This window comes from Rhinichthys klamathensis, unplaced genomic scaffold (assembly GCF_029890125.1).
Source record: "Rhinichthys klamathensis goyatoka isolate OS25496 unplaced genomic scaffold, OSU_Roscu_1.1 h1tg000387l_1, whole genome shotgun sequence".
Taxonomy (NCBI): domain Eukaryota; kingdom Metazoa; phylum Chordata; class Actinopteri; order Cypriniformes; family Leuciscidae; genus Rhinichthys; species Rhinichthys klamathensis.
Window position 1 is genome coordinate 1,028,956 of NW_026606891.1, and position 11,715 is coordinate 1,040,670.

General features: G+C 37.3%; 2 protein-coding genes across 3 annotated transcripts; one reads left to right on the plus strand and one right to left on the minus strand.

The window, feature by feature from the left end:
- Nucleotides 1-387: 387 nt before the first annotated feature.
- mis18bp1 (MIS18 binding protein 1) lies at nucleotides 388-7,801 on the minus strand. 2 transcript variants are annotated; one of them, XM_056234052.1, is made up of 18 exons: nucleotides 7,684-7,801; nucleotides 6,623-7,289; nucleotides 6,426-6,521; nucleotides 6,170-6,259; nucleotides 5,518-5,795; nucleotides 5,333-5,406; nucleotides 4,961-5,082; nucleotides 4,796-4,886; nucleotides 4,586-4,698; nucleotides 4,118-4,284; nucleotides 3,916-3,991; nucleotides 2,790-3,831; nucleotides 2,487-2,656; nucleotides 2,225-2,364; nucleotides 1,997-2,139; nucleotides 1,747-1,825; nucleotides 1,596-1,647; nucleotides 388-978 (listed from the first exon to the last, which is right to left on the minus strand). In XM_056234052.1, the coding sequence occupies exons 2-18, from the start codon at nucleotides 7,218-7,220 to the stop codon at nucleotides 872-874; spliced, it is 3,438 nt and encodes a 1,145-aa protein (XP_056090027.1). In that variant the 5' UTR covers nucleotides 7,221-7,289; nucleotides 7,684-7,801; the 3' UTR covers nucleotides 388-871. The 2 variants fall into 2 exon arrangements, with proteins under 2 accessions (XP_056090027.1, XP_056090026.1); XM_056234051.1 differs by having other exon boundaries at nucleotides 389-981.
- A 742-nt stretch (nucleotides 7,802-8,543) lies between these two features.
- On the plus strand, nucleotides 8,544-10,933 carry im:7136021 (uncharacterized). The gene is made up of 4 exons (XM_056234072.1): nucleotides 8,544-9,277; nucleotides 9,351-9,557; nucleotides 10,082-10,298; nucleotides 10,409-10,933. Exons 1-4 carry the CDS (start codon nucleotides 8,620-8,622, stop codon nucleotides 10,608-10,610), a joined length of 1,284 nt encoding a protein of 427 aa, XP_056090047.1. The 5' UTR covers nucleotides 8,544-8,619; the 3' UTR covers nucleotides 10,611-10,933.
- Nucleotides 10,934-11,715: the final 782 nt, after the last annotated feature.

Here is an 11,715-nt window from a genome sequence, read left to right on the forward strand (position 1 = left end):
TACATTCACTTTATATAAGATTAGCCGATTACAAGAGGTCATTTACATGGCGACCTTAAGTACAGTAGCATAAACAGCTTTTTTTTTTACATTTATTCTACAGGTCAGAGAGAGGGTGGTACAAGATTATGTAAACTTTTTTGGTGCGAGGAAACTTAAATTGAAATAAGTGTACTTCAAGGAGAAAGAGGAAATAAAACTATAAATGAGTTGATTAATATCCTTTTACATAGCATTTCTAAAGCAGCAGTAGGCTAAATCAAAACACCAATAAAGGGATTTTCCAAAAAATGTTTAAAGACAGGAAGGAACAAGATAAAGAAAAAAGACAATACACACAGCTGAGACTTCACTGCTAGCCCAGCATTTCTGCCCTTTCCCCCCAAAGAATACTTATGTAAAACTTGTGAACAAAAATTAAATTGTAACCGTTTTATTAATTTATACATTGTATTCGTTTATATTTATTTACAATACAATACGATCAAATAAAATCCATTAAAATGTTGCATTTTCAGTGAGGAATAATTAAAACTTTTTTTCTTTTCCACTTCTTTATACTGAGTTGTTTATCTTCTTTATTTAGAATTTGATTGTATAACATCCACAGATTGTTGATGAACTCCAAATTAAAAATATACAATCCATTGATAAACTCTGAACTGGCCAAAAACAAAGCACTTTTCTTTTAAAATGTATAAGCTACGAAGAGCTAGCAAACATGAGCCTTGGCATCTGACAAAGCAAGACGCGCTTAAAAACATCCGGATGCCAAATAGAAGATAAAATATTGTAAAATAATGTGATTAACAGCACTGAAACTAGCTGATTTAAGATGATTTTTGCAAATGCTAAACAATGATATTGAAACTCAGCAGTATTCCATAAAATAATCATCCTCCTCATCACTGTCATCAGCTCTGGATGGGTTATCCTTATCTGAGAGCATATTCCACACCACAAAGTCATCATCTTCAGCTGCTGAAAACATGGGGGATGAATGGAAAAAAACAACATGGAAAAACAACATAGTATATTTTTCAACTCAATGCTCTGTATCCGACTCTGTTCAGATTGCAAAGTCTTAAAGCGCAACATGACACGCCGGTGACGGAATAGAAATGTCGGAAGTATTCATATGGTAGTTTATACGGTTTGTCCAAAGATTTCGGCTGTGACTACAGCATGAGATGATAGATAGATTTGATCAATAGATAGATTGATAGACCACCACAACATATGCATACCTATATGTGACAAGGCTTTCAAAACGGAAGCAAGAAAAATGGAGGTGCATCATCTCGCTCTCCAAATAAGCGCCCTGTCGAGTCACGGTGCAGAATTCCTCCGTCACACAAGTTCTGCACAGTGACTCGAAAGGGCGCTTAAATTTGGAGAGTGAGACTACGTCATTGCCAAAGCAACCCATACATGCAGATAGGTTGGTTATGTTTGGACACACAAATCTTATTCGATCACGTAATTAAAAGTGCAGACAGTCTGCCTGAAAAGATCTGATTTGAGAAAAAATCTAATTTGCCTGCAGTCTGAACATAGCCATAGAGTTACCATTACCAAAAATGTAATGTGCATACCAACACATCTCTTTAGGGTCTTCTTGACTGCTGGAGTTGGTGTAAGCTTGTCCTACACAAGAACAATATTGCATCACTATCATATTGATTGAAAAAAAAGGAACACTTATGGGAAAAATGTTAAAAACAAGCAGGATTTTAATATGGTTACCATTGGTGCAGCCTTTTTGCCTCGTTTCTGTCCTTTTTGTTTCTTCTGAAGATGAAAAATGTACTTGTCCATGTTATTCCTAAGATAAACAAAGAATTTAACTGATTTATACAAAGATGCAAATTAGACATTTGCTATTTGAATATTTCCATTTTCAAATGAGGCAATAAGCCTGATGAGTACACTCAGCATCCGCCCACTAAATACTCCAAAAGCATGAAAAGCTTTGGCAGTCGAGATAAAAACGTACTTATTGATGGATCCCAGCATTCCTGGGCTAATATGCAGACACTGAGGGGTTTTAGCAGTAGTAGAGTTGCTAGAACTCGGCGTCTGAGGGTTCTGGAGCTGGCTGAAATCCTCATCATCTCCATTTGCAGCAAATACAGGCAACTACAGAAGACAGAGGTCAAGTTAGATATTTTTTATGAAATCTAGTTCAGTGTATGTGGATCTAAATCAACCAACATAAAAGCACCTTGATTTGTTTATTGTGCATTGGCGAGCTGGTAAACACATCATCATGGTCATCTTTAGGCATGTGGTCCAAGAAATGCCTCATCTGCTGTCTCCTTTTAAGAGTTCCAGCTTTAGCAGTTATTTCAACTATTTCCTTTCCTGTGAGCAAAACATAAGCTCAGGCATTTTCAATTGTATGGATTTGCAAACAAAAAATTCCATAATCTGTAAAAACTGTCATACTCATAACTCATCAAGCTATACTGTAAAGGATAGGTTACCTGGTTCCTCAGTTGCTGCTGGCTTCTTTGATGCTTTTTTACTGGGTCTTTTGTTGGTCTTCTGATGGGCATTATACTGTTCCTGACACTCTTCAGCCGAACGAGTTTCAACAACATATGCAACGTTTGCCCAGTATCCGCTCTTATGCTTGGGTAATGAGTTGACAGCCCTTTCCAAAGAGATACACAGTGAAATCATTTCTAAATTGCATCCAATTAAATTATGTGAATTCGTTAAATCATGGCCAGAAAACATTTCATATCAAAAACAATTTTAGGCTGGCTTTCAAGATAAAAGCTTACTCGTGTAGTTTTTGTAGTTCTTCTTCAGTCCATTTTCCATCCAATAGCTCATCTTGGTCATTCGTATTGCCCTTTTCTGTTTGTGGCTTTTTGCTTTTAGTGTTTGCTTTTCCCGTTTCAGATTTCTTTGATCTTCTGTTATTTGAAACAGCACGTTGAACACTTTCCTCATCCTCCGAGTACTCAGAATGTATGTCCTCTGAGGAAACCAGGTGTCCATTATTTTTAAGTTCAGATTTACCTTTCCTTTGTCTTGTCCTCTTCAACAATAACGTGGCCTTTTTGTCATGTTGTCGTCTCTCTTCATCATCATCAATGGGAAAATCAAAAGAATCTCCTGCCAAAACATGATCCGAATTTCTCAGCGAGACCTTTTTTGGTCTACGTGAACCTTGTTCATTTTGTTCCTTATGACTGGTAGAGTCTTGCGGCACAGAGGTCTCAATCTTATGAGGTTTTGTTAGCTGTTTACAGTCTGTGGACCGTTTTCCTCTTTGCATTTTTGGAGGGTCTGGAGATGCAAATGAGCTGCTTGAGTCAGTAGAGTATTGGGCTCTGGAGCTTAAGCGAGAGCTTCGGCGCAAGGAACTGTTATCGCATGGCATGGATTGCAGTTCATCCTGAATTTGTTTTTGGGAAGGCTTTCTGTTGTGCTTTGTCTTCGAATCACTCTCAATGCCAGTTTCCTGTTCATCATATGACATTCCTCCATCTCCAAGTGAGAAATTAGCATTCACTGCATCAACTTTTGTGTTCTCTGTCATTTCTGCTCCAGAACCCACAGCAGCTTTCTCTCCTCCAAACTGTTGTTTTCTCAGAGAGGCTCTTTGAGGTCGACTAGCTTTTTGTTTCACCGCATGACCCGAATTCGAGCTGGGGGCCACAACCAGGGGTTCTTTCTGAGCTCTTGTAGGTTTATTCAGTGAGGTGCTCTCTATTTGATTGCTTTGAGATAGGGCATTCCTTTGGGGCTTGGAATGCTGTTTGATCCTCCTCATTGGCATTGACAGGTCATCTTCACTGCTAGATGTGTTACATTTCCCTTTTGTAAAACAAATAAATTGAGAATTTGCAATAAAAAAAAGCAAATGCACTTTATAAATACAAGCGTGTTATCAATACACACCTCTTCCTCGAGTTTCAGGCCTGAATGATTGTTCCTGTGTGATTAGTGATGTTGCCAAAGTTACTGGCTTCTTTGGCTGGAAAGAAAAAGAACATCATATTTAAGAAATGGCCCACTTGCACCATAACAATATATAAAGTCCCTGTGAATGTCACTAGAGATCAAAAGACATTGACACTGCTAAATAAAATGATAAGAGTACCGTGGACAGCAGTGAGGTAGAATAGTCTTCATGGATAGTGACATTCATGTCAGAGTCCATAACAATCCTCCCTCCTTTCCAGTATTCCAATGGCGGTTTGATGAGTCGGCCACTACGGGAAACTTTTGCACTGCCCGGCTGAATGCTGTCAGTGGGTGTGATGGGAGCTGAATAACACAAAAAATTGCAACCTTTACAAACCTATGAGGATGGCCAGAGTTTAAACTAAATTATTTGAATTGGGATTACAAACATTCTTGATCCAGACGCTAATAAAAATATAAACGCAGCTAGACATTAAATGAATCAATTATTTTCGATCGATTCAGTAACAAATGATTCAGATTGATTTGTGAACCCATTTAACCTGATTCTTCAAAAAGAAGTCACTCAAAACAACAATACGCACTCACATTAGACATCACTATACAGGCCATTCTTTGCTCATATGACATATGATATACTCACAGGTTGTAATGCCTTGAATCTTGGGATGTTTGGATGTTGAGTTTTTAGAAGCCTGTTGATTTCTTCCTTTGGGAGGTTTTGCACTGCTGTCATCCTTCTGACCTTTCTGTGATCTAAATCAAAATTAGGTAAAATCATTTAATGAAATGTATGGTCTCTTTTTTGTTATTTGATGATACATAACGTAATAACAGAGTTGAGGCAACATACCCCATATGACCACTCAAAAACTGATCCAGGTACTCTTTCCACATATTTGGAAAGCCAAACAGAAACTTCTTCAAAAACCATGATGGAAATGCTGTAATGGTAAAAACAAAATTGTTAAATGAAGTAAAAACAAAGGCAACCTCATTTAAAAAGCATTTTTCTTACATGAATTGGGATGTTTGGCCATTTTGCCAATGAGCACATAGGTTCTGCCAGATGAGGTCTTGAGCACATTACTTGAGACTCTTTCAGTGATTAAACTGCTGTGCCAAGGTATCATAGTGTCTCTGTATTTATCAAACAAAACCACATTAGAGCTACATGATATCTGAAATCATTCAGCTAATCTTTGCAATGGGTTTGTAAAAAAAAAACATTTTTGTGTAATAAAGAAAAGTATAATGCTGTAATATAATAAAATTTACATGCATGTATAATGTAGCACACAGACAATATGACAAGTCATCAAGATTTACCAAAAGCACAATCAAACAAAATGAAAAAGAAAAAAAACTAAGTAAAAAGCAAATATCTTACACGCGAATACCATCAACCACAAGGTCTTTGTTGAGCAGTTTCAAAACCCATTCTCTTAAATGAATCCCCCTCACCTAAAAGACAAGTACAATGTCGCCATTACAAAATACAAAACTTTTTTTGCATTTCATTTCGTAAATTATCTTAAAAACCACTAAGAAACAATGATAATTTCCTTAACTTACATTGGTTCCTTCATCTAGCGCTATGGCTGCTTGTCTTGCTTGTTGTTTTGACTGAAACACAGACACTTGCTTTCGTGGGATCAAGACGCGAGGAGAAAGCTGCAGGAGAGGATCTTCCAGAAGATTATGAGAGGGCTGAGGGGGTCCAGGGACAACTTCTGTGCACTCCAACTGATCAAACGGACCAGACTCAGGACTACTGGACGTGTCATTATGGAGGTCTTCCTCGTTGTCTTTTTCTACACAAATGCTCTTCTCACGAAATACAACACAACCACCTGCAATCAAATTTCAGAGCAAATCTATTATGATCAGTGTCATATTACTCTTTGCATGAGTTACTTTTGCATTCTTAATCAGATTAGAGTAGGTCTATGTCTATAACCCAGTGTTCTGTAAAAATCTGAATCAGATCTATTATCAAATAGATTTACACACACAAGGAATTTGTCTTGGTGAAAGGAGATGCTTCCAGTGCACAAAAAAAAAAAAAAAAAAATAAAGATTAATAAACACACTCACAACTGGTAATCAAAAACAAAGCTTTATATCAGTTTATGTTTGTGAAAAAAGAGATTCATATCCAGACACATACATCATTCTAAACTACTGTAGTTTTATGAGTAATGCAGGATAAAATGAAACATAATACCTCTATTTCCACTTAGATAATTGATGGGTTTCTGCTGAAGCTGGGCTAATGTCTCATCAGGAACCACCTTGTCCAACAGCACACAAGGCTCTTGAGTAAACAAAACAAAACAGATTTTATAAATTCATTGAGTCCCAGTGAATACAACTGTGCCGAAACATCAGAGAACAGCAATTGCAAAAAGCAATTTTTTGTTAAATAATATATATATATATATATATACACATACACATACACGCGTATATAAAAATCATACGTCTGTTTCTGTTCAGATTCTCTGGCATTTGCTTTAGCCTTGCTTTCATCTCGGAGAACATCTCCCCAGGCATCTTCTCCAGTAAAACACATGGCTCTAGACACAAATAATAAAAGGAAAAGTGAAATTAAAATAATTCAATTACAGCAATATGTACGACATCTGAAAAAAAAAGAAAAAAAGAAAAAAGAACTAACCAATAAATGACCGTGACTCAGTATTAAATGTTTCATTTTTTCTTCCAGGAACTTTATGAACATTAATGGAATGACTTTCCTGTGGCAAGTCCATTTCTCCAGCCTGTGCATCTCCTCTTGGCGACTGTGGAGGTGAGAGCGCTAACACATATGTCTCCTGGTTGGCGTTTCTCTTTTGTGAGTACTGGATCACAGGGTTCGAAGGCATTTCACCACAGATATCCTGGTTTCTTACATGATCAGAGGCTGCCCCATGCCCAGTAGAATTTTGTCTCTGAACTTTTGCCTTCATTCTCGCAAAAATCTTTGCTGGCGTCTCAGTACCCCTCTTCAGCATCAGGTTAGCTTTGTCTTGAGGGGTTACAACCTCTGCCGTGGCATTGATACTGCTGAGCTCGCAGGGGATATTTGGGCTGTTTTCTTCAGCACTCTGTGCAGTGGAGTTCATCACCAACACGTCTCTGTTTGAATTCTTTCTGCCTGACCCAGCGGCCCAATTGTGAGCTGTTTTAGGTATGGTTTTGACAGGTGTGATCATGTCAACAGGCTTAGGGACTTCAGGAGCTATGAAATAGTCTTGTAGTTGTTGATAATACATTGTTAAGCAAGAGGAAAGATAGTCTAACTGTTTACAGACCCGTTGTGGTCCATGTTTTCAGCAAAAATCCTATACGATGCAAAGAAAATTAGCAACAACAACAAAAAAAATCCAGTGTCTATCAAATTGGACACTTCCATGAAGAATTAGTCACATATTTGTAATATGACACGCAACATCAGTTATAAAATAACATTAAAAATGAATAAACATCTTAATGGAATTATACTTTAAACACGTCTCTAAACCCAACGATTTCAAAGCTTGCTTCTGGCTGTAAAATACTAAAGCTAGAAAGAAAGAAAAAAACCGTGCACATTATCCGTCAACAAAATAATGCAAAACGCTCGATTACATATCAGTGAGCGAAACAAATATCTAACTTAATATATAGTTGAGTGAATAACATTATGGCATCCATTTAAAAGTTACTACAACAACAACAAAAAGAAAAAAAACTCACCATAAAAACTCGTTTGAATTTTCCCGGATAAGCGCGGCTAACGTCTCGCGTCGCGCAACCACTGCGTCACTTCCGTCAATGCTGCTAGGAAGTGAGTGATTCATTTAAGCGAGTCGGTTCTTTCCGATGGTTCTTTCAAAGAGTTAGTTTAAAAAAAAATGGCCAAAAACAGTAATGTGGTTCTTTTACCTCAAAACGCATGGCATTGCATTGCATTTTACTGTTCACTACGTTTTCAGATTAGGATTGATTAATTATGGCGTTTATTGTAATGTTTACCAGTAAAGTTTGAGACATCCGGCTTATAAAACAAAATCATTGAACCTACACAAATTGCATTAGAATTAAACCGTATTACAATTAAAATGGGTGGCTTTTTATTTAAAGACCATAATGTAACAAAGTGTACAGTGACTGTAATGCCAAAAAGGCTTAAAATGTCAGACATAGGGTGTCACATTATACACTTTGAATTTATTTTAACCAATTTTGCAAATACGGACAGTTGCTGTGTCCCAATTCACCTACTTCTACTATGCCCTAAAAGTGGAGTAAAAAAGTTTTATAGCAGGTGTACTTCCCACTTCCGGAGTCGTGAACAAATCGTTCAGACTGGTTTTGTGAACCGGTTCAATTGATTAATCAAAAAGATCCGACTCAAAAGAACTACGCATGCATGCACCATTTCATTGTGTGCCAACCGCCATAAAACTCGAATAGAAGAAGAAGATCACCCAAGGTTAATTTTCCATCCAGCACAGTAGGTGGCGATAATGCTCCTTAGGAGTTAATCGCCATTAAACAACAAGAAGAAGAAGAAGAAGAAGAAGAACTACGCATGCACCACGTGTCGGAGACTCGGAGTGAATACAAAATGATTCGTGTATAAGAATGAAAATTTAGGAAATACATGTGAGGATAACGTTAAAGGAGACGATGTCCGCTCCTCAACTAACGGATGAGATCTGGATCCACGTTTTTGGATTTTTCTCTGTTCGTGACAAATTGAGTGTTCGTTTAACCTGCACGTACTTTAAAAGACTGATCGATCATTGGACCTTATGGAAAGGCAGCGTTGTTGTCCTCCAAAAGTTCGAACTCTACGACTCACATTTTTGGAAAACTCTGCGCCAAAGAAAAACCAAGTCCATTGTTGTTCAAAAGGCAAATGCAAAAGGATTGCGACATATTGTGACTGCGCTTCCGTGGATCAGTTCCGTGACTCTGGCTCAGTGCAGTGATGGCAAAGCTCTGGCAGAGTTGGGTGCTTTAAAACAACTCGAGAAGCTTGTCATCCGTCAATGTTGCTGTCGGAGTCTGACTAGCTCACTTTTATCTTTGAGACAACTGACTCATCTCTGCTTGTGTGAGGTCCAGAAAGCTTCAGTATCGGAGATAAGTGCTGCTACTTCGCAACTTGTCAAGCTTACCTCACTACACTACCATGAAGATAAAAATCCTATCTTTAAACCTGTCCTTCATGGCATGTTGAGGCGTCTGCCCAAATTGAAACACCTTTCCTTGAGATTGGGACCAAAGTATGGGATTCTTCCAGATGATTATTTGTGTCCAACTAAAGCATGTGGGCGTCCTGGTATGTAATGTATGCTTCATAAAGAAAACAAAATGAAGGAAAGAGTATATTTTCACACTTGTCTTTCACACAGGAGTTAGTCCGGATTCAGAGTTCGGGCTGAGCAGTCTGGAGCTGCTGAACTGTTATGACCCCTGCCTCTCCCCTGTTGCCTTTGACGCCCTGTCCTCCCTTACTAAACTGACGGTGCATTATAAACAATGGTGTGATGATCCAACCCTTTGCCGTCTCACAAAATGGTTGCAAGGGCTTCGTGTACTCTCAGAGCTCAATATTTCTTGTAAGTATGAAATAATGCATAAACACGGGTTATATATCTTTAATTTTTACCTTCGCAGATTCGATAGAAAACGGGCTTCAACCGGAAGTTACAAATGAGACAAATAAGATACTTGTAAAATAATTTAACGATTAAAATGCAACCAGAAACTTGCAGCATATTGCTTACTTGACAGAAAACTACAAAGTCAACACAGCCAAGTTTTCATTTTCATTGGCACCCATAGGTTCATGAACAAAATATCACAATAATGATTAGTATTAATAATAATTATTGCTACTATTATTAGTAGTAGTAGTAATAAATGTAGTTACAATATATTTTACTATCAATAATTATTACATTTTTATTATTATTTTATATTGATTTTAATCTATTGACAGCCCTAGTTTGTGTTTCAGAAAATTTGGATCATTAAACAAGTATGGGTTAAGGAAGAACATAAGAGCACTTGATCTTGATTTTGCAGTTTGATTATACAATAAATCCCTCTACATTTTTGTTATTTCTTTTGTATTTTCTAGTAGGATACCCGCTCGGATTCTATGCTAAATCAATACCCAGGACTGTGCGGCATTTGTCTCTCATGGGAGTGAGGGCAGATTTGAAGGCAGTCAGGATCATGGCAGAGCAGGTGCCAGATCTCCTTCACCTCCACTTGGACTTGTGTTGTCACGACATCTGCAATATAATCAAAGAAATTCCTCAGATGTTCCCAAATTTGCAGGTCCTAAAAGTGAGGTGAGAGTTCTTAGTCATGAACTATATAATTTCAGAATAAGTAAACATGCTGCTTTTTGTTCATATCTGACCTTGGTTAAATTTCATTCTAAATAACTTCTCTCTTTCAGACACCAAAATGTTCCAGCATCAGTGTTTCTTCAGCTTCACCATCTGCCTCGACTTCAGCAGTTAGTGATTTTGGATGCACCCCAAGGCAGTCCTACGGTACAAGATCTGAAACGAAAACTTGATGACCAAACAAACAATAAAATCCATGTGCTTCATTCCAATTCAAAGGACCAAACAACTTGTTCTTGTGGTTTTAATTGATGCACTTCATTGTTTCTTATGTGCAACTTGTGTGTTTGATGCATTTGATGATTTCAGACATATACAGATACTCATGCCTTTCACACAGTTGTTTTTGTAATATAGAGGAACATGTATGTGGAAGATGGAAAATGGACATAAATTGTAAATAGTGGATTAGTGGACATTTTTTTACATTTGTTACATTGTCAATGATATTGTATGCCATCAGCATTCACTTGATTCTTTACAAAGTGGAATATATTTAGAAAATGGTATAATCTTTCATTGTCTCTTTGTAAATTGTCTTAAATAAAGTAATGAAATAAAGACTACAGTAAGAAGTCTTGTTTTCAATCCTAAACATCCAAACCCCTCCACTAGGTGGCAATCCATTCACATTTGAGTATTTAAAAATATATACTACTTTTTCTCTCTTCATGTATCCTTCCAGTCAAAACACAAAGTATATAACAAATATGTGCAAGTTCTTTTTTTAGAACTTGTAGATAGTAGTTCTTGTAGATATACCAGCTATTTTCACTTAGGAACTACAAATAAGTTTAATATTAAATTATTTATACATTATGTAGGCTATTATACAAACTGCCTCAAATACATTTAAAATGAAAGCTTTTATTTATTAGGAGCCAGGCACCGAAGGTGCGAAAGCACCTATTGAAATCGTTGGCTTTCCTATTATTATTATTCTTTTTCCGTTCCTTCTTCCACTCTGGAGGTCTATGGTGTGCCCATAGAACCGCTTGCAGGAAAGTTATGAAATTTGGTACACAGATAGAGGACAGTCTGAACTGTCACCATAGCAAATTTGGAGTCTATAACTGAATCCCTGATAGTGCCACCAACTGTCCAAAGTTGCACTCATGTTCATGCTAATAACTTTTGAACTGTAAGGGATAGAAACAAAATTATTTCCCCCTCTGATTCTGTGGCTCAAGACGAATCATTGACCTGAGGCTACCAGTACAGTTTCGGTGCAGTGCCACCTTGTAGTAATTAACTTTTTTTTGCTTGTAACATAACCTCTGAACGGTTTGGCAAAAAATCACAAAACTAGTCTCTTTTGATTCGAACGATACCCGAACGATGAGGGGCATTTTGAATT

What these genes read in the sequence shown, in the direction of transcription:
- im:7136021 (XM_056234072.1), top strand. Translation starts at nt 8,620, where the DNA reads ATGTCCGCTCCTCAACTAACGGATGAGATCTGGATCCACGTTTTTGGA. An exon ending in TAAAGCATGTGGGCGTCCTG is followed by an intron (nt 9,278 to 9,350) that starts GTATGTAATGTA and finishes TCTTTCACACAG; the next exon opens with GAGTTAGTCCGGATTCAGAG. An exon ending in CTCAGAGCTCAATATTTCTT is followed by an intron (nt 9,558 to 10,081) that starts GTAAGTATGAAA and finishes TGTATTTTCTAG; the next exon opens with TAGGATACCCGCTCGGATTC.
- mis18bp1 (XM_056234051.1), bottom strand. Translation starts at nt 7,220, where the DNA reads ATGTATTATCAACAACTACAAGACTATTTCATAGCTCCTGAAGTCCCT. An exon ending in TGAGTCACGGTCATTTATTG is followed by an intron (nt 6,522 to 6,622) that starts GTTAGTTCTTTT and finishes ATTTGTGTCTAG; the next exon opens with AGCCATGTGTTTTACTGGAG. An exon ending in TTTTTGAGTGGTCATATGGG is followed by an intron (nt 4,699 to 4,795) that starts GTATGTTGCCTC and finishes ATTTTGATTTAG; the next exon opens with ATCACAGAAAGGTCAGAAGG.